Raw genomic sequence first — 22,663 nt, forward strand, 5'->3', positions numbered from 1 at the left:
TAGAAACAAACTAAAAAAACTGACTCAAGAAGAAATGAAAAATGTAAGTAGAGCTGTACCAAGTAAAAAGATTAAGGTAGTATTCAAAAAACTCCACAGGGACACCTGGGTAGCTCAGTGGTTTTGAGGGTCTGCCTTTAGCTCAGGGCATGATCCCAGGGTCCGGGATTGAGTCCCACTTTGGACTCCCTGCGAGGAGGCTGCTTATCCCTCTGCCTATGTCTCTGTCTCTCTCTGTGTGTCTCTTGTGAATGGATAAATAAAATCTTAAAACAACAACAACAACAAAAACTCTCCACAAGGAAAAACTTGGGACCTGATAGCTTCACTGGTGATTTCTACCAAATATTTAAAGAATTAACATCAATCTTCCACAAACTCTTCCAAGAAATAGAAGAGAAGGGAACACCTCCCAACTGATTCTATAAGGCCAGTATCACCCTGATACCAAAACCAGAAACAGCTAACACAAGAAAACTATAGCCCAATAGCTTTTATGAATATAGACACAATTAGACAATGGTGATTGCTACACACCTCTGTGGATATACCAATAAACATTACACACTTTGTTTTTTTAAAGTTTATTTAAGTAATCTCTACCCCAATGTGGGGCTCACACTTATAACCCTGAGATCAAGAGTCGCATGCTCTTCTGACTGAGCCAGTCAGGCACCCCAACATTATACAGTTTAAATGGGTAAGTATTATGGTCTATGAAATATCTCTCAAAAAAAAGCTGCCAAAAAAAAATGATATCCCTGGTAAGGACTTTGTTAGACTTACCAATCCTTGAGAGGTTTACAAATAAAGTTGGGCAAGAATTAAGTAAAGTTAGAGTTGGTGGGGTGAGGGTGGAGGCTATTTTGGGGATAATAGAATGTTTTCATTTTTCAGGGAAGGAACAGCTGTTAGACAAGAGTGGGAGGCAACAAAAACAGAGAAGCTAATTCCATTTGGTATTAAAAACATCTGGTTGTCAACATATAAAATTCTTTAGAAGTCACTGCTTCAAGTTGAGCTGGCATGAGTGGCCTGTGTCAGGTTAATATGTTTTCAGCTAGTAAGACCAGACATATATGAAACTAAGAACAATTTCTGACCCTACTGTATGACAACATACAAGGCAGACTGCGTCATGTTTTCAGTGGATAATCTACACATGTTCAACTGTTCCCATAAGCAATGTCTCTTCTGAGACATGGAAGAGCAGATGGTTCTGAGCATTGCTTTTGGCATCAGAGCATTTTGAGTTTGAATTCTGGTTTTACCACTCAAGGACTCTGTGAGCGCTCTGAGCTGGTGTCAGTTTTCAGTAAGATGATGTCAGCAAAGTCCCTGGCCATTGTGAGCACTCAGTAAATGGTAGTGTTACTGCTACCCTTTCTATTTTAATGAAATTAACACTCAAAGCAGAGCCTACATCATAGCAAGGTACCATTTTAGGATGGCTAGCCTATATTTCTTATAGCACAATGTCATACCAGTTTTAGATAGTGGTTAAAAAGGGGAAAGACTTTGCAAGCCTATAATGCCCAGGTTGTCCTGGGATCCATTGGCCAAGGTGCTACGTTTGACAGCAAAAATGACCTACCTCATGCTTGCCTGGGCTTCATGGCCTCCAGCCCAGGAGAAGCCAGGTTGAGGAATACTTGGTTTTCCTGAATTCCTGATCACAAGCTAGTCCTAATTTAGGGATGTGTTTTTATACCTTAAAAATTAATTCTCTCTTGTCTCATGATGTTCTATCCTAGAAACCTGTTTCCCTTCTGATTGGACCCTGGACCATGAGCAAAAAGGAAGCAGCATCCCAGGGCAAACACCGTAAAATGGGGTATGCATGGTGGACACTGAGTGGAGAGGAGTCAGTGGACTTCTAAACAGAGGTGTGGAAAGCCTTGGCACGCATCCTCAGGAGGATGAAAAATCAGGTAGGACCTCAGAGCACCAGACAGCCACTTCTCTCTTCATCCTGGAGGTTTACCTGAATGCTGCAACTCCTGAACGGGGAGTATCCATCAAAACCCGGGACCCAGGAGATCAGCACACTGTGTGCCGTGCTGTTGTAGACACTGACTTCAGTTGGTGGGGAGGGAATTACTATATAAAAACAAAGACACACATACAAACACAGTTATAAACTACAGGTGGCCACAGCTACCGAACACACACAGTATCAAATCTGTTTCCATTTCTTAAGATTAGGAAAATTCAACTCAAGTTTTAAAAAGAAGCCACATTGTCTGAGATTAATCATATTAGCTTATAGATAGGTTTTCCGGTGATAGGATGGTTGTGCCTGGACCAGAGGAGTGGAACACAGACCTGCTTTCCTGCCTACTGATGAAGTGAGACCTTAGAGGGAAAAGGATACAGACACATCTATTTCCTTCACTGAGCTCGTGTTCACTACCCTACTGTACACAGGCATGTTGCCGGGTGCCAGGATTCTACATGGGGACAAAGAATCATGGCCCTATTCCTGTGCAACTCCTGGTTGAGGAGGGGAGCCCCCCATAACCTGAGGATGAGAGAGCCCGTGCTGAGAAGAGAGGGGTGCTATGGGAGCATGAGTGTGCATGTGTGGTAGATGTAGGGAAGAAGTTTTCCAGGCCAAGGAAATGGGAGAGTCAGTTCAAGCCAAAGAACCAACTGCATCTGCTGGGAGGGTAGGCAGGTAATACCATACAATGTGCAATGACCCTGGCCACATGTGGGACATGGACAGGTATTTTCACTAGAATCTAAGAAGGATCTGAAGTTTGAGGATCTTGTTTTATGCTAAATTTAATTCTTTTATTTATTTATTTGATAGAGAAAGAGAGAGCACACAAGCAGGGGATAGTGGTAGGCAGAAGCAGAGGACAAAGCAGGGAGCCCAATGCGGGACTCGATCCCAGGACCCTGGGATCATGACCTGAGCTGAAGGCAGGTATTTAACTGACTGAGCCATCCAGGCACCCCCTAAATATAATTCTTAATTAATGGTCATCATCACATTTATAAGCAAAAATGATGACTACTGTTTTCGAGTGCTTACTATGGGCCAGCACATTATGGATTTCGCTGTGCTTCATTATCACTAGAACCCTGTCAGAGAGGTAGTCTCACGATCCTCATTTATGGATGAGGATACTGAGAATCAGAGAAGTTAAAAACTTGCCAAAGAGGGATCCCTGGGTGGCGCAGCGGTTTGGCGCCTGCCTTTGGCCCAGGGCGCGATCCTGGAGACCCGGGATCAAATCCCACATCGGGCTCCCGGTGCATGGAGCCTGCTTCTCCCTCTGCCTGTGTCTCTGCCTCTCTCTCTCTCTGTAACTATCATAAATAAAAAAAAAAAAAAATTAAAAAAAAAAAAAAAACTTGCCAAAGATCACAGAGCTTATTAGCAGAACAGGAACTTGAACTCAGGTCTAACTGAGCTTGGAATGTGTGTCCCTCAGTAGAACACTGAAGATTGGTTACAGGAGGCAGCAAGCACATTGGTGTGAGCACCAGCTGGTGAGTCTGGTTCCTGTCTGGCCAGCCATGTGGCCAGGCCACAGTTAAATGCCTTTTCTAAACTGTTTCTTTTTCTCTTAGTGGGGATAGTAATAGCACTGCTCCATGGGGCTGGGGAAGATTGAGAAGGTATACATGCGGGAGGGTTAGGGGAGGGGTGCTGATGTGAAGCAATGACAGAGTGGGAAGAAGATCAGAAGAAGGAGAGCTGGGACCCTGTGAAGTGTCCTGGGTACCATATTCAGGAGTTTCTGTTTACTAGAAGACAAACAGCTTGGTGAGTGGCGAAGAATCAGCATTTTCTTTGACTCTCTTCCCTAAATAGATTATTTGTAGAACTGTCCTAAAATGCCTACCTTAAAGATCATAATTTGGCACATATATTACAGTTAATAAGAGATTGGAAGAAGGGAGTCGGGTTGCTTTGACATAAATTTTTAAATAAATGAAAACCAAAAACATAAGTTTTAGAGGATTAAAAAAAAAAAGCTAAGACTCTGTGTAAAGCATAAAATCTTAAAGTGTCTCTTGGTTTATAGATATTTAAATCTTAAGGTGTTTATACTTTATGAAAATGTCTTTATCAATTCATACCTACTCATGAATTCCTGAAATTCCCAACATTTCTTTTGAAAATTGTAATGATGAGAATTATAATGAGGAAGGAAGTTATACAGTTCCTCCAGGAGTAAGTTTCAGCTTGCTCTTTTTTCTTTTTTTTTTTTTTCGAATAAACTTTTAGAAAATGCCCCCTCGTCACCTTCATCTAGTTGATTTGCTGAAATGAAACAATGGCACTTTTGACTTATTTATTTATTTTTTAATAGTTGGCTCCATGCCCCTTGTGGAGCCCAGTGTGGGCCATGAACTCATGACCCATGAAATCAAGACCTGAGCTGAGATCAAGTTGGATACTTAATTGACTGGGCCACCTACACATCCCCATCAACATCTTTATAAAGTATAACTCTTTTATGATAAGAGTCCCCCACTGTATATTTCTTAACTTTTAACTCATTATTAAACACATCCTGCTTTTCCCTGGTGTTGTTTCCCCAAGATTAAGACCAAAAGGAATACGGACTCAATATTTGCTTCTCTGTATTTAAATTAAGAACAAATGGGGCGCCTGGGTGGCTCAGGTCATGATCCCAGGGTTCTGGGATCTAGCCCTGTGTTGGGCTCCCTGCTGAGCAGGGAGTCTGCTTCTGCTTCTCCCTCTGTCCACCCCCTGCCCCATCCCGCTCTTGCTATCTCTCTCACTCTCTCTCTCTTAAATAAATAAATAAATAAATAAATAAATAAATAAATAAACAAACAAACAAACCAACAGAATCTTAAAAAAAGAAATGGTGCAGCAGTTTAGCGCCGCCTGCAGCCTGGGGTGTGATCCTGGAGACCCGGGATTGAGTCCCACGTCAGGCTTCCTGCATGGAGCCTGCTTCTCCCTCTGCCTGTGTCTCTGCCTCTCTCTCTCTCTCTCTGTCTCTATGAATAAATAAACAAACAAAAAAATCTTTAAAAAAATTTATTAAAAAAATAAAAAATAAAAACAAATACTAAAACATAAAATTTGCTTGAGTTTCTATGACAAAGGGTAAGAAAGATGATTTGAAAAGAAATAAAAGGACAATATTTACTCTCAAGTTTCAGGTTTAAATAACTGATTCCATGGAGGGAGGAGGAGGAGGAGGCAGGCGACTGAATTGGAATGCCTCCACTAGCATGGGGACCTTCAAACACAAATCTTCCATTATGTTATATCCCAGCTCAGGCAAGAAGATCAGGGGGACGAGGCACAGGAGCTCTGGGCTTTCCCTCCCTTCTGCCCCTCTCAGGACAGCAGCTAGGGAAGACTCGTGCCCCCATTCCTTTAATCGATGCCCTAAGCCACCCCCACCCCTGGGAGCTCTTCAAGGGGGTAACAGGGACTAGTTCAAGGTGGGAGAGGGAAAGGTGAAAACCGGGGCTAAGAAGATCAAGGGTAGACATCTTAGCCTATTCTCAGACTAAGCAGAACTAAACGAGCTAATGTTTATCAAAGACTTATGCACCAGGCACAGTTATGAGTGCTTTTACTTGTATTTTCTCATTTAAGCCTCAAAAAGAAGTAGATTCTGTAATTATCCCTATTTTGTACTGAAGCCAAGGAGGTTAAGTGACTTGTCGAAGGTCGCAAAGGAAGTCAGTGGGGAAGACAGGGCTCAAGCCCAGGTAGCTGGCTGCAGGGCTCATGCTGCGTTCCCTGACCAGCTCCCAGGATGTGCTTGAGGGACTTGACTTTGATATTTACCTTTGATGTTGATCTGCACACCCTTGGACACGGTCAACCCTTTGTCATTGTGGGCTTCACAGCTAAAGACTGCTGTCTCGGTCAGACCTGGAAAGGAAGGGACTCGTGAGACCAGCCACCGAGAAACAGGCTGCAGGGCACCAGACTCCTATGGTTGTCTTAACATTCTTTTACTTTTTGGTTCATTGCTTCAACCCATAAACGCAAAGTTAATATTTAAAGTGTGCTGGTGGTTGAAACAAACCTGGGATTAAACCTTAGCCACCAGGAGCAAGTCAACTGTGGGCCTCAGAGGCAGCTGTTTTTCATTTAAATGCTTTCTTTTTCCCAGATGGTGAACTGTTAGATGACAAAGCAGTAATATTTAGACTTAAATTTTTGCAAGGAGGTATAGGAATCTCTGGCCCCAATATCAAGAAGAGTGCTTTTTGAGGCTCACCTGGATGATCCCCTACTGCTTAGCCACACAGTACATATGATACTGCACACTAATGACATTTCAGGACACCAGACATAGTGGGATAAAAGTCACAGTGCTTAACCATTTCAGATGGTCTGTTGTAATGAATCCCTTTTTAAATTTATTTTTTAATTTTTAAATGTTTTTAAGATTATTTATTCATGAGAGACACACACAGAGAAAGGCAGAGACATAGGCAGAGGGAGAAGCAAGTTCCCCTCAAGGAGCCTGATGCAGGACTTGATCCCAGGACCCTGGGATCACAACCTGAGCCAAAGGCAGATGCTCAACCACTGAGCCACCTGGGTGCCCCAAATACTTCTCTTAATGGTAAAAATTAGTCTGTTCATAAATAAGTATTACATAAACACAATACGTTATGATTACTTGAAGAGAAGATGGTAGTGTTGAATGAAAAAAAAATTCTATAATATCAGAGGTTTGAAGACATCTTAGAAATTTTAAAAAGTAGTTGATTTATTAATTTTAAATAGAAAGATGAGGTAATCCAGATATTGGTTTCTAAGACTATTTGCCAATAAAAGGAAATGAAAGTCTGGAGAAATGGTTGATTCTCAGATTGGAGCAGGAAATATATAAGATGAGCCTGGAATAAAATTTAACACAAACGCCATGTAACACACGGACACACAGACACACACACACAGTGATGGGGGGATGACAGAGAAACAGAAATCAACTAAAAGAACTCCTAATAGCCAAAGCTGTAACAATTTGATCAAGAAAATAAACAAAGTAGCATTGGATTGTAACCTGAAGTATAAAATAAATATTTACAAGTCTATATTGATACAAATAAATGATTAAATAATGGGGAAGAAAAGACAAATCTCTCATGTAGAAGAGTTCCAAATAATTTATGTGGATTCTTTGTCCTGAAGGTGGAGGACCATAACTCCCAACCCCTTAAGCATGGGCTGCACATAGTGACTTCCTTCCAAAAAAGGATAATACGAAAAGGAAATAAAAGCGAAACTTTATTTTTTAAACTTGAGAGTTGAGAAAATGATAAACAGTACCTTGGTCATATGACCAAGGTCAATACCACTAAGTTATGTTGACAGAATGTATCCTTGATATGGTGTAATGAAAGTGGCCCTCCCCCCCCGGGCAGTCTTCCTCACCAAAACATACACCCCAAGTCTATGCAGGAGAAAAATATCAGATAGTTCAGACTGTGGGACGTTCTACAAGAAACCTGACCAGTATTCCTCAAATCTGTCAAGACCATTAAAAACAAGTTAAATTTGAGAAATTGTTACAATCAAGAGGAGCCTAAAGAGACAAGACAACTAAATACTGGATGAAATCATAGAATACAAGGGTATTAGCTAAAAACTAAGGAGATCTGAGTCAATATAGACTTGAGTCAATAATAATGTATCAGTATTAGTTCATTAATTATAACAAATATATCACACTAATATAAGATGTTAATAATAGGAGAGCGTGGGAGTGGGGTTTATGGGAAAACTGTATTATCTCCATGACATCTAAAATCTAAAACTATTCTAAAATTTAAAAACAGATATTTGCTTCTTTTTCTTTTTTTTTTCAAAGCACAGCCATATATACCATCTAGTAGAATCTGGAAACTTCTCTGTGTCTTGTGGCACAGAATTCACATCATGAACTGGAGAAAGAAAAAATTCTTGAAAATGTATCTCCATTTGCTTCTTGCCTGAAAACCTTACTTTGTTTTCTTCTATCCATTATCCATTTACTTGTATAAGAAAATTTCGACCTGATAATTTTAATATTCAAAGCTTGTCACTAACAGTAATTAAATATTTGAAAAAATAAGGAGGAACAAGCTGCTGGGGGAAGACCAGCCCTAGGTTGGGCCAAATGGTCAGAGAACCATGTCTGGGAGAAGTTTTAGGAAGAAATGTGAACCTGATCCCTTTTATGTTGGCACTTCTCTTGAGGTTTAGAAGTGCACAGAAATACCAGTGCCGGTGGGCTCTTGCTCCTTTCCATCCAGATGGAAGTTAAGTTAGGCACCTGAGTTCTGCTAACTAGACATGGTCTCTCAAGAAAAAACAAACCTATGTATCTCTGTCCTACAATTCTCTGGTGACTTTTTACTTCTCTAAAATAATGTTCTGTCAAAATAAGACAGACACTTCAGGTATTTTAATTTTCTGAGGTAAGAAGTATTTCCCTCAGATTGGAAGAAAATCCTATTTGGATGGCTTCGATTCTCTTGATAATTCCAAGAGCTAAGAAACTAAAATTTCATGTAGGAGCCATGACTTTTCACATTTTTGGTCACTTCCTTTTGAGTGACAGATGAAACTGTTAATAGTTTGTGTGATGGTTTAAAAAAATTTTTTATTTCACTGAAGAGGAATATTTATGTCAAACTCATTAACCACATGTATAAAAGGACATCCTTTAATACCCTGCCTTGGGGGTCTTTGTATCTTCTGCTTATATTCCTCACAAATAACTTTGAAAAATATATGGAGCTCTTATACATTTTTGAGGTTTGCATCTTAAATGTTTTATGATTTAAACAGTTGCAAAGAAAGTAATTTCCGGTACTCTGACATTTTAAAGTAAAATTCCCTTAAAGGTACCTATGTAGCATACCCATTTAGGGATGGGAGACCCTAAATCACCCACAATGATTGTGGGTGAGAAACAATTTTCTCCCAGCAGCCAGAAGTTTCCATCATGATTTTCTATTTCTCCTGCAGCATTTTATCCAAATGGCACTAAGTATTTGGGTTTAGAAGTCATGATTAATGACCTTACAACACTTCTTGGCAATCAAAATACACATATATGTTAAAATTGGGAAAAAAAATATCTTCTAGATTGATTATTCTCAAAACTTTTAGGGTACAACTCATCAGGACAATATATAGAATTATTATTATTTTTTAAAGTAGGCTCTCCTGATGTGGGTCTTGAACATATGACCCTGAGATCAAGACCTAAGCTGAGATCAACAGTTGGATACTTAATTGACTGAGCCACTCAGGCACCCCAACCACGTATATAATTCTTAAACATAAATAGAAGAATTTTACTGGAAGGGCAACTCCTTTGTTGAACAAAATTTGGAATTTTCTATGTAGTGATCTGGAAATTTCTTAACCTGAGCCAAAGCACTATAGCAGTCACTTTCCAAGTGAGATTTGGAAACTCCTGGGGATCTCAGAGGCCCTTTTAGGAGTCCTAATGACGAAAACTATTTTTGAAAAAAAAAAAAAGAAAAGAAAACTATTTTTGTAATAATAATAATAATAACACTAACAATAATAAGATGTTATTTGTCCTTTCTACTTTCTTTCTTTCAGGAACATGTGATGGAATGTTCCAAAAGAATTTTCCAGAGGCTGTATGTTGTGTGATGATGTCATTAGCTCTATCAGTAATAGAGGATGTGCTTGTATATTTTTATGCTTTGAAAGTTTTATTTTAGTTTCTGAATTAGAAACCAGAAACTACTACCAGTAGGTAGAACTCACATAAACAAAAGCTTTTTGGTTCTCAATAATTTCTAAGATTGTAAAGGGATGTTGAGACGAAAGCATTTGAGAACTGATGCCCTATGGTGACTCCAGATAAGTCAGGGAGAGGTCTTTCTTCTTTTGCAAAGTGAGGGAGAGATGACTGGGAAGCTGCAGTTGGAAAAGAAGCACCGACATAGCATTTGGATTTCAGGAACTTTGTCAGGCCAGATTTTACAAAAGAAGCCAGACATCCCAGATGAGAATCAAGACCTCATCCCTCTAAACCACTGCGTGGTGCCCATGCTGCCAACTATTGTTTCACAGTCCAACCTGTGACACTTTGGTTTTCATACTTAAGAATCACTTTTAACCTTCTAGGTCATAAGCTCTCAAATAAGATGCCCATTTCACCAGGCTCCATGAATGTGCAAAACTTGGCTCATATTTAGAAAAATAGGCTTTGGCTCAGAAAATACAGTTGCTTTGCAATTTATATTTTTTATATAGTCGAGCTAAACATAGTTATTTGACTTCAATGACTCTTGTCAAAACTCTTGGGAAACACTTGAGTACAGGATACAGATCACATTCCAAACTGGTCAGGAGGGGGAAAAAAACAAGAAGATGGATTCATTTCATAAACTCCTTTGACAAGCTATAGATCCCTAAGTAAGACAATTGGGGTCCACTGTTATTTAGAGCTGCAAGGTTTATCAACGCCCAAAGTGAAACCACGTGTCAGGAACATGATGTTAAGGTTAAGTGGGAAGTTGCTTTTCCTTTTTGTGTTTCTTTTCAAAGTGCACACAAAGTCAGGAAAACAATCTCTAGCAAATTCTCTGGCACAAGAAATCCACATTAATACAGAATGGCCCAGAAGGAGCTAAATCATGTATTACAGCAGTTCTTCCTGGGCACTGAGGTGGTTATTGCCCACAGGCCAAACAGATGCCAGCAGCGAGAAGTTTTTAAATCAAAGTTAAATTTCTCGAAAAGTAGGTGGGCCAGAACTTTTGAAGGCAAAATACAATTTTCTTTGCTTAATGTACTCAGTTATATATACTTCCTCTGTCTAATGGCACTAGCTTCCCAGCTAAAGACTCATGCGCAAGCCTGGGTTGAATACAGCATGTGCTGGGAAAGACTGTTTCCTCTCACTTTCCTCTTCTCTGTCTGGATGAATAATAACCAGACTGGAATAGACCTTGAAGTTTTATAGCCTGGGCCCTTGTGGCTTTCCAGGGGAAAAAAAAATCATCCACCCCCTTAGGTTCCCACCCTACTACCCACTCTCTGCTCTAGCACCGAAGCCTCCAGTCTTTCTGAGCCATGTCCTCTTCCAGTGGGCCACCCCCTTTTACTCTGTGACATCTCACCTAACTCACATCATGATGGTTCATGCCCCTCTTGCTTGGTCTGCTGGTTTAAAAAAAGACAGCCTCTGACACAAGGTCTGAAAGATATTTTAAAGAACATTCAGTAACAGGATGTTCCCTTGAGGGAAAAACAGTCAGAATTGCTAAGAAAGCAACTTCTAAGAGCACCAGTTGGGCCAATTCTTTGAGTTCTGGATAAGCAACCCTTTCTTTTCTTTTTCTCTTTTTCCTAGAGTAAAATAGGCAAAGCAGTGGAAGCACAACCTGCATAATGGAAGTTGCTTATTAACTTGGAGCACACTATCTGCCCTGAATTCATTCATTCAACACATATTTACTGAGTACTTACTAGGTGTCAGATATTTTCCTAGGCACTTGGGGTATATCCATAAAGAAAAGAGATCCTCGCCCTTACAGAGCTCGAATTCTCAGAGGGAAGTAGGTAGGAAATAATAACCTATACAAATAAGTAAGCTTCATACTCTATTAGAAGGTGATTAGGGCTATGGAAAAACAGAAAAGGATCAGAGGGCCAAGGGTGGGTGGGGAAGTGGGCTGTGATTTTAAATATTCAGGTCAGAGGTGGCTTAGGGAAATGTCCTCAGAGGAATGACTCTGAGTAAGGGAATGGGCTAAATGCCAGGGTGGGGTGTGGGGGGAGAGGTTGTTCTGGGCAAAGGGAACAGGCCTTTGCTTTGTCTTCTATGTGGGATGGTAAACCTGGAGCATTGAGCAGAAGATCAACATGATCTAACTTGTGTTTTATCAGGATCATTGCAGGGGCCACATAAAGACTAAACCTTAAATAAGTAGATTCCTTACTAGCTCCAAATTTTTTCCTAATCTGAAAATGGGCATTAAAAATGCCTAACTACATCACAGCTCGCTATGAAGTTCAAGATCAATCTTTACAGAAAGCATTGTGAAAATTATGAATTGACTTGTATCAATTCTAGTCATTGTTAGTGTTGTTATTACAACGAATATTATTAATTCTATCCAACTAACTAAAACATAAAGCTAGCTTAGCTATTTTCTAGGTGTGGATTTAAAAATAAAATGAGTATTTTTAAAAAATAGAAACCAGGGGCGTCGGAGTGGCTCAGTCGGTTAAGGGTCTGACTCTTAATTTTGGCTCAGGTCATGATCTCAGGGTCGTGGGACTGTTGGACTCTGCTCAGCGTGAAGCCTGTTTGAAATTCTCTTTCTCTCTCTTCCTCTGCTCTTACCCCTGCTTGCATGCCTGTGCATGTGCGTGCACACATATTTGCACTCTTTCAAGTAAGTAAATAAGGGCAGCCCTGGTGGCTCAGTGGTTTAGAGCCACGTTCGGCCCAGGGCATGATCCTGGAGACCCGGGATCAAGTCCCATGTCAGGCTCCCTGCATGCAGCCTGCTTCTCCCTCTGCCTGTGTCTCTGCCTCTCTCTCTTTCTCTGTGTCTCTCATGAATAAATAAATAAAATCATTTGAAAAAATTTTAAAAGTAAGTAAGTAAATAAAGTCTTGAATAAAAACTAGAAAGATCAGCATAAGTCCACCACTCTTGATAGAAAGGCAGCTCAAAACTGACAATGAGATAGTAACTACTGCATATAAAAACATAAACATTTTGTAATAAGTAACATTTGAATTATTCCTATAGGTTGCTCCTGTACTAAGGGCCTTCCACTCATTATTTCACTGGATCCTCATAAATGTTCTATGAGGCACATGCTGTTATTATCCCTATTTTCTACTAGGTAGTTGAGTAACTTGCCTAGGGACACACAACAATGAAGTAGTATTAGTGTGCATGTCATAACTAGGGATCTCAACCACTAAACTACCACCATTAAATACCATATAGCAAAATCTTTTGCAGTTTGGTTCTTTATTTTGGAATTTGGTTTTGCTCAAGACAAAGCACTTTTTAAAAACAAAACTTTGGGGACATCTGAGTGGCTCAGCGGTTGAGTGTCTGCCTTTGGCTCAGGGCATGATTCCAGGGCCCTAGGATCAAGTACTACATCAGGTTCCCTGTGGGGAGCCTGGTTCTCCCTCTGCCTATGTCTCTGCCTCTTTCATGAATATATAAATAAAATATTTTAAAAAATAAAAATAAAAACAAGACTTTGTGTGGCACAGGGCAGCTCTGTCGGTTGAGCCTCCAACACTTGATTTCGACCTGGGTTGTGATCTCAGGGTGGTGGGATCAGGCTCTGTACTGGGCTTTGGGCTCAGTGTGGCGTCTGCTTGTCCCCCCTCTCTCTCTCCCTCTGCTCCTCTCTTTGCTCATGTACACACTCTCTCTCAAATAAGTAAAATCTTTTAAAAAATAAAAACAAAATTTTGTTTTTGAATAATTTTTAATTTATAAGAAATTGCAAATAGTACAGAGTTCTTGTCACCCTTCACCAGCTTCCTTTAATGATAAGATCTTACATAATCATAGTACAATGCCCAAAACTATGAACATGACATTAGTACAATACTATTTAAACTCAAGTATAGACCATATTCAGATTTTACCAATTTTTGTTCTGTTTAATTTTGGGGTGTGTGTGTGGGGAGGGTGGTATACAGCTCTATGAAATTTTATTACAAGTACAGATTTATACTACTTCAGCACCAAACAAACAAACAAAAAAACCCAAACTCCCTCGTGTTTTAGAAACATTCTATCCAAGCTAATCCCTGATTAATCATTATAACTTTGTCATTTTGAGGATGTCATATAAATGGAATCATACTGCATATAACCTTTGGATTGGCTTTGTTGACTCAGAATGATGCCCTTTAGACAAAGTACTTCTAGCTCATGTCTCTTAAAGACAGAGGAAAAAAAAACCCAACTGGTATCAAGAAGAAAAAAAGCATATGGCCTTCCTGTCCACAAATGTGCTTGCTCAAAGCAAGCATCAACAATCAGGACCTTTTAAACCACGTCCCTACTTAGCACTCTCTTGGTAGAGGGATTAGAAAAGTTTACTTCGGGATGCCTAGGTAGCTTAGCGGTTGAGCTGAGCCTTTAGCTCAGGGCTTGATCCCGGGGTCCAGGGATCAAGTCCTGTATCGGGCTCCCTGCGAGAGGAGCCTGCTTCTCCCTCCCTCTGCTTATATCTCTGTCTCTCTGTGTCTCTCATGAATAAATAAATAAAATCTTAAAAAAAAAAAAAGAAAAAAGAAAAGTTTACTTCAGGGTTAATTTCAAGACAGAATGGCCCCTCCCTGCAAATACGCACAGTTTTACATCAGCATGTGAAGCACAGACCCCGTCCCTGGCATTTCTGGTCAGAATGGCACCTAGTTCCTTAAACATGAACTTTTAAGATGGGCTCAGGTTATCACTAAACATCCTCAAAATGAAACACAGATGTAAATAAGAATGATGTTTTATGGTTGTTTTATAATGTTACAAAATTCAGGTGCTTTGGAATAGTCCACAGATAGCTGACTTGATCTAACTTGGTGTGTCCAGCACCAGCCCTGTGGTCAGAAACCTACACTGTTGGCCCTTCCTCCATGGACTTCCTTAAGCCCTCTGTCTACAGAATGGGTGTAAGAAAAATGCTGTATTAATTTCACAGAACTGGTTAGAAATACAAATGAGAAGAGATGAGAAGTTTACATCCAAAAGCAATTATGAAAATACAAGTTACTTCATTTTTTTTTACAAGTTACTTCATTATCACTATGTTCCTTTGTACCAGTGAAAGGATCTCTGACTCTGTGTCTGTTCATAATTCGTTTGTTCATTAGTTCATTCATTCATTCACACAGTTCTCACGTACCAGGCATTGTCCTGGGTGATAGGGCTAAGGTAATTAATAACTAATATTTAATAATCACACTGATCAATAATTCAGGGTGGGGAGTCGGTAGATGGTTGTGCTTCCATGTGGTGGGGAGGTACAAGCATTATGGAAGAGGCACTGCGGATACACAGACAAGGAAGGGGTGTCCAGAAAGGTTTTTAGAAAAGAAATACATAGAGGTACAAAGATGTCCACATGAGTAACAATACCAACCAAAATAAAACAACCTACATGCTCATCAGCAAGGGAGTGGTTAAATAAATTATAGTTCACTCATGCAATGAGGCAATTACCATAAATAGTGAGAGGCCCACAAGTACCTATATGGAAAGATCTACATGTCTTGGCCATCTATGTGTATATGTACATATGAGTATATTTAAGGGAGAAGGGCCTAGAAGAAAGTGAACCAGTGGCTCACATTGTGTGTCGTCACACACATTGTGTGTGACAACTATGTAGGGAGTGAATGTGTGGAGATTCAAGGACTCTTGCCCATTTTGCTTTGGTATGTTGTTATGGTTTGAATGTTTTACAATGAAAATGTGTTCACATATTATTTTTATTATAACAAAAAGTCTGAAATTGGGACCCCTGGGTAGCTCAGGCAGTTAAGCGTCTGATGATTTTGGCTCAGGTCATGATTTCAGGGTCATGAGATGGAGCCCGCATCTGGCTCCATATTCAGTGTGGAATCTACTTGAGAGTCTCTCTTTCCCTCTTCCTCTGCACCCCCACCCTCGGCCTGCACGTGCTTGCATGCTCTCTCTCTTTCAAATAGTAAACACATAAATGAACAAAATAGAGCAGCTATAAACTGCTCTATTTCTATCTTACTTTTATCTTCTCCTACCAAAGGAAAAAAAAATCTTCAAATTAAAAAAGGTAAAATAAAAATTGTAATGAACTTGCAACCCCAAATAGGTTATGGTTGTGAGACTATATAATCATTTAGAAATAAATCAGGTCTCCAATCTGAGACAAATTATACTTAGCCTTGGGTATGAAAAGAATTTGCAGATCTTTTCTTTCTTTTTTTTTTTTTTTTAGATTTTATTTATTTATTCATGAGAGACACAGAGAGAGAGAGGCAGAGACACAGGCATTTGGAGAAGCAGGCTCCATGCAGGGACCCTGATGCGGGACTTGATCCCAGGACTCCAGGATCACGCGCTGGCCCTAAGGCAGGCACTGAACCGCTGAGCCACCCAGGGATCCCCGAATTTGCAGATCTTATCACAGAAACACACTTCTACCTTCTAAGAAAACATGCAATAGAGGAATAGTTCTAGATGAACAGAGATTGACAGATTTTTGTCCCTATTTTCCTAAAGAAAAATGGCACTGATCCTGGTAGTACAGAACCATTGAGAGAGAAATCCACCATAAAACTCAAGAGAGGGCTATCAAATTCGTGCCTGTAAGAATGCAGGAAATTGTCACATCTGGTTTTTTGGCTCATCTACAAGTATGGTCTGATTTCAAAATGAATTCCAAGCTGATATCCAGACTTTCTGTAATAGCTACTTGCCTGATATGGTGATAACATCTCAGAAGAAAGAGAAGTAAATAGGAGGAAAATAAAACCAAGCATATTTACTAGTGGTTGAACAACAGCCAAGAAAGTTGATTTAATGAACTGATGTCAACTCAGAGTCTGCCTTTATCAACATGCCACTGGACTCTGCCCTCAGAGTGGAATCTAGATTTTCATCAACAACTTGGACGAGACACAAAAGGCAGCTGGCATAAAGCAGGGGGCGGGGGTGATTTGTTAATTGAAGGAAAGGACTGAGGTTCCAGATGGCCCCAGTGGGCCGGGACAATTGTTTAAATTTTATAAGGATAAATGGTAGGCTGAACTTCCAAAAATAATTAAATATACAAGAAACAGGAGAAGAACTTTGATTTTGCAGTAATTGAGAAGAAAAAAGACCTGAGGATTTCGGTTAAGTTCAATCTCAACATTAATCAATACATTAACCTTCATCAAAAAAAGTAATGCAAACTGCATTACCAGAAATATTGTGTATGGGACGCCTGGGTGGCTCACTGGTTGAGCGTCTGCCTTTGGCCCAGGGCATGATCCTGGAATCCCAGGAATGAGTCCCATATTGGGCTCCCTGCATGGAGTCTGCTTCTCCCTCTGCCTCTCTCCCTCTCTCCCTCTCTCTCTGTGTCTCTCATGAATAAATAAATAAAATCTTAAAAAAAAAAGAAATATTGTGTACAAAACACTATTTTGCAGCTTCCACTGAACTTTATGCATGTCTTTCAAAATAACATCAATGCTACTAAACTCTTTCAGAAAATAGAGGAGGTAGGGATACTTCCTAACTAGTTTTATGAGGTTAACAATACCCTGATACCAAAAACTGACATCCCAAAAACAAAATTATAGACCATTGCCTTCATGAGCATTGTTGTACAATAAAGAATTTAGCTTTTGTCCCTTATAATTTCCTGGGTGACAGGGGTAGCTTTGTTAGGTTTATGACGTGACTCACAATGGGCTCCTAGAAAACCTCAGGATGAAGACTGGTCATCAGAATGACCAGCCATGTGATGAGAGGGTTGAGGGGGTCTGGAGACTGTGTCCAATCACACGGTCAATGATTTAATCAATTATGCCTATGCAAGGAAACATCAATAAAAAGTCTGCACCCCAAAGCTCAGTGGAATGTCCTTTTCCTGGATGTGCCAAAAGGGTGACACACCCTAATTCAAAGAGGAAAGGGCAGGGAAACTCTGCATGTAGGATCCTCCCAGACATCACCCTAGCTATACCCTTTGTAATAAAACTGTAATCGTTAAGCACAGCACTCTCCTGAGTTCTGTGAATTGGTCTAGCAAATTATCAAACTGGAGGGGGTCATGGGAACCTCCAAATTTATAGCTAGTCAGTAAGAAGTGCAGGTGGCCTGGGGAGCCCCCACTTTTGAGGCTTGTGGTTGGCATCTGAAGTGAGCCTTGTGGCAGACTTGGGCAGTTTACTTATCAGAACTGAATTTCAGTATACCCGGTTGGTGTTACTCTAGTCTGGCAGTGAAACAGAATAAAGGTAAATGCAAAAATCCTTAATTAAGTATTAGCAAATTGAATCCACCACAATATATCATGACCAAGTAGAGTTTATACCAAGAATACAACACTGGTTTAACATTTAAAAATCAAATCAAAGTAATTTGCCATATTAGGAGAATAATGAAGAAAAACTATATAATTATATGATAAAAAGAATAAAATTTTTGGCAAACTGAGAATACAAGGAAACTTCTTCAACCTAATGAAGGGCACTGGCCAAAACCTAGTTTATGTCATAGTTGGTGACTGGGACGGAGACATCAACTCTCCCCACTTTTATTCAGCATTGTGCTAGAGTCTTGGCCAGTAAAATAAGGAAAGGGACAGAAATAAAAAGATAAGAGCTGGACAAGTAGAAGTAAAACTGTCTTGATTTGCAGGTGACATTGTCTACAGAAAAAAATCTAAGGAATCTACAAAGCAACAACAAAAAAACTCTCTTAGAACTAAGACATTAACAAGGTTGTTGGATATAAGATCAACATACAAAAATTCATTTATTTCCTATATACTAATAGTAAACAATTGGGAAATGAATTCCAATGTGCTACTTACCAGCATCAACAACATAAAATATAAAAAAAATAACTTTAATAAGTGACATATAAGACCTCTACATCAAGAACTATAAAAAATTGCTGAGAGAAATTAACGAAGACCTAAGTAAATGGACAGAGTATTTTCTTGGATTGGAAATCTCAATATTATTAAGATGTGATCTCCCCCTAAATTGACCTATAAATTCAATACAATTGTAAACAAAATCACAAAACACTCTTTGCAAAAGTTGTTAAGCTGATTCTAAGATTTTTATGAGAATAGGCAAAAGACTCAAAGTGCTACTTCAATGAAGAGGATATACGATTGGTCTATAAGCACAAGAAAAAATTGCTAAAATCTTTTCTTTTTTTAAGATTTTTTCATTTATTTGAGAGAGAGAGACAGCACAACAGTGGGGAAGGGCAGAAGGAGAAGGAGAAGCAGACTCTCTGTTGAACAGGGAATCCAACAAGGGGCTCAATCCCAAAACCCTGAAATTATGACCTGAGCCAAAGTTAGACACTTGACTGACTGAGCCACCCAGGTACCCCACTAAAACCTTTTCTAAATCTAAATTAATTAGACATTAGAGGAATGAAATGCAAATTTAAAATTTACCATTGCACATCCACTAGAATGTCTAAAATGAAAAAAAGCTAACCATATCAAATGTTGGCAAGGACATGGATAGAGCAACTGGAACACTCATCCAGTGTTGCCAGGAATATAACTTGGTACAACTTTAGAACACAGTTTGGTGGTTTCCTTAAAAATTAAACATATGCCTCTCTCTCTGTGTGACTATCATAAATAAATAAAAATTAAAAAAAAATTAAACATATGCCTAGTATATGATCCCATAGTTCTTCTCCCAGGTATTATCCAGGACAAAATAAAATTATATGGCTCCCAAAAGACTTACACACAAGTATCTGTAAGTCCTTTATTATAACCAACAGTCATAACCATCCCAAATGTTCACCACACAAAAGAACAAAATGTAGCATATCAACACCATACAGCCCTGTTGGTAATAACAACATACTACTCATACATCAACATGGATGAATCCCAAAAACATCATATTGAGGGAAAGAAACTGGACACAAAAGAATATATACTTTATGATTCCACTCATTTAACATTAAAGAACTAGCACACTAATCTGTGATGACAGACATCAGAATACGACTGCCTATGAGAGATGGGGACTAATGGGAAGGGAGTATGAGGGTAATGGCAATGTTCTGCCATGACTGAAGTGTCTACATTGACATGCGTGTCTACATTTATCAAAACTCACTGAGTCATGCATTTAAGTTCTATGCACTTGCTGTATGTCCATTTTATCTCAATGAAAACAAAGTTTTCTTTACGAGACTCAGAGCCAACATCCTAGAAAGGGTAGGGTATATTTTTCAAATTGACTTTGTTTGGCTTTTTCAATTTATTTATTTATATTTAAAAAAAATTTTTAATTTAAATTTTAGGTAGTTAACATACAGTGCAATATTGGTAGAATTCAGTGATTCATCCCTTACATACAAAGCCCAGTGCTCATCATAACAAGTTAGTGCCCTCTCTAATGCCCACCACCTATCTAACCCATTCCCTACCCACCTCCTTTCATTAATCCTGAATTTGTTCTCTATCATTAAGGGTCTCTTATGGCTTGTTTCCCTTTCTCCTTTTTTTCTCTTCCTTCTTCCCATACGTTCATCTGTTTTCTTTCTTAAATTCTACATATGAGTGAGATCAAATGGTATTTGTCTTTCTCTGACTTATTTCACTTAGCGTAATATACACTAGCTCCATTCATGTCATTCGATGGCTGAGTAATATTCCATTGTGTATACAACATCTTCTTTATCCATTCATCAGTTGATGGACATTTGGGCTCTCTCCATAGTTGATAATGCGAGAGAAGGTAATTGCAAATGACATATCTGATAAAGTGTTAGTATCCAAAATCTACAAAGAACTTATCAACCTCAACACCCAAAAAACAAATATCCCAGTTAAGAAATGGGCAGAAGACATGAAGAAATATTTTTCAAAAAAAGGCATCCAGATGGCACATGAAAAGATGTTAAACATCATTCATTCATCATCAAGGAAATACAAATCAAAACCATGATGAGATACCATCTCACACCTGTCAGGATGGCTAAAATTAACAACACAGGAAACAACAGGTGTTGGCGAGGATGCAGAGAAAGTGGAACCCTCTTGCACTGTTGGTGGGAATGCAAACTGGTACAGCCACTCTGGAAAAAAGTATGTAAGTAAGTAGCTTGATTATCAACTCTTTGGAGAAACTCAGAGCCAATTCAGATGGAAGCAGAGAAAACCATAGTATTCCTCGTGGTGTCAGGAGTTGGGAAAGTGATTCAGAGATAAATCCAAGGAGCTGGCATTTACTTGCTGCTCCATTCTCACCATGAATATTCAGTGAGTGCTACTATGAATCAGGCACTGCCTTGGGACAGACAAAGTCCTTGTCCTTGCTGAGTATATAGTCTCTGAGAAGACAGACAAGGAAGCTAGACAAATAAATGGGGGGAGGATAGACTGTGACGGGTGCAGTGATGGAGTCCACAAGAACCCATGACTGGGGGGTCAATAAAGAGGTGGGGAGGACCTAAAATAGTTGAATGACCAGGCAAGGTTTCCTGGAAGAATCTCAGTTGTATTATGGGACAAAGGGCAGGCGGAAGAATACTGTAGGCAGACAGAAGAAAGAATGCAAAGTTCCTGAGGCAGGAAGGTGGGCCACGTGTGTGAGGAAATGACAGACAATCCGGATGACCAGTGCTTAATAATTAGGGAGGAGAAGGTGAGGTGGGGTGGGGTGGGGTTGGAGAGTTGGACAGTGGCCAGAGCATGCAGGGCCGATGGACAGGGGCAAGAATGACTCTGAATGACTGTCTATGACAATGGGGAGCCACCAAGGATGATGGATTCAAGTGAGGACAAGGGTGGAAGCAGAGACCAGTTAGGGAGCTACTGCATTAGTGTTGGTAAGAGCTGGCAGTGATGTGGAGCAGGGTGCTGCAGCACGAATGGAGAAAAAACAGACTGAAGACACACGGTAGAAGGCGGGACAGAACTTGCTGATGCATTTGACATGAGAAATGAGAAAGAGGAAGGATGGGCCAATGGTGATATTTGCTAAGATGGCGAATTCTGGGGCAAAACAAGTCTCGTGGGGGAGGTGGATCGAGAGTTTCATTTTAAGGTGCCTATGTACCAGCAAGTGAAAATGCCAAGGAGACAGTTGGGGACATGAGCCTGAGGCTCAGAAGAAAGGGCTGGGCCAGAGATATAAAGCTCAAGACCACATCACACAGGCAGTATTGAAGCCAGGGACACAGAGAACTCTCCCGGGGCAGGGGGGGGAGTGGGGGGGGGGAGTGTCTCAGAGTGAAAAGAAGTGGGTTCAAGGATGAGGCTGTCAAGGGCAGAGGAGGAGCAGTGGAGAGGAGTGGGAAGGAAGCTAGGAAGACTGTTTCCAGAAGTTCACCCCTGTGCTCACAGTACCTAGAACAGCCTCTGGCATACAGCACTCCCTCGCCACACAGTCGCTGAATGCATGAAGAAAGGAAGGATTTAGGGGTTGGTACCTCTGCCAGATGTTGCCAAAAGCCGCGATGAGAGAAACCAAAGGGGAGCCCGTGGGCATTAGAAGCACGGGAAACAGCAAGGCCTTGATTCCAAGAGCACTGCCAGGGGAGTGTGGGAACGAGGCCAGGGTGCTTCCATTCAGATGAGAATCTAGATGACTCCCGACTGTCAGTGTGGCCACAATCCCAAAATGACTCAATTGTCCCACAGCTCCCATGACCGGTGCAGTTCCTTGCTATCAAACCTCACATCAGTGGCTCCTGAAGCGCAAGACAGGCCAGGCCAGCCAAGCCCCGGCTGTGACAGGAGATGTGAGCAGGGCTCCCGCTGCCAGGGCTCAGGCATTCCCGCCACTCTGCTCACTTAACCACAGACACCCCAACCCTGGCTTGTGAACTCTCACTCCCGAGATTCCCACCACCTCCCTCTCTACGTCCCCAGTCTCTAACCTCAGTGACACTTGAGTCTCATTGTCTTCTACTGCACCAGCAGTGGTCACCACAC

The 22,663-nt window shown here is 40.3% G+C and overlaps 1 protein-coding gene across 1 annotated transcript in view; it reads right to left on the reverse strand.

Annotated features, from left to right (window-relative positions):
* Positions 1 to 22,663, reverse strand: part of MERTK (MER proto-oncogene, tyrosine kinase) — a 111,864-nt gene that overhangs the window by 45,954 nt on the left and 43,247 nt on the right. Inside the window, exons 5-6 of the mRNA XM_077843310.1 lie at positions 5,795 to 5,881; positions 1,985 to 2,100 (exon numbers count right to left, since the gene is read on the reverse strand). Coding sequence (XP_077699436.1) covers positions 1,985 to 2,100; positions 5,795 to 5,881 — 203 coding nt within the window. The remainder of the gene's footprint in view (positions 1 to 1,984; positions 2,101 to 5,794; positions 5,882 to 22,663) is intronic.

The sequence above is a fragment of the Canis aureus genome, chromosome 12 (genome assembly GCF_053574225.1).
Source record: "Canis aureus isolate CA01 chromosome 12, VMU_Caureus_v.1.0, whole genome shotgun sequence".
Taxonomy (NCBI): Eukaryota; Metazoa; Chordata; class Mammalia; order Carnivora; family Canidae; genus Canis; species Canis aureus.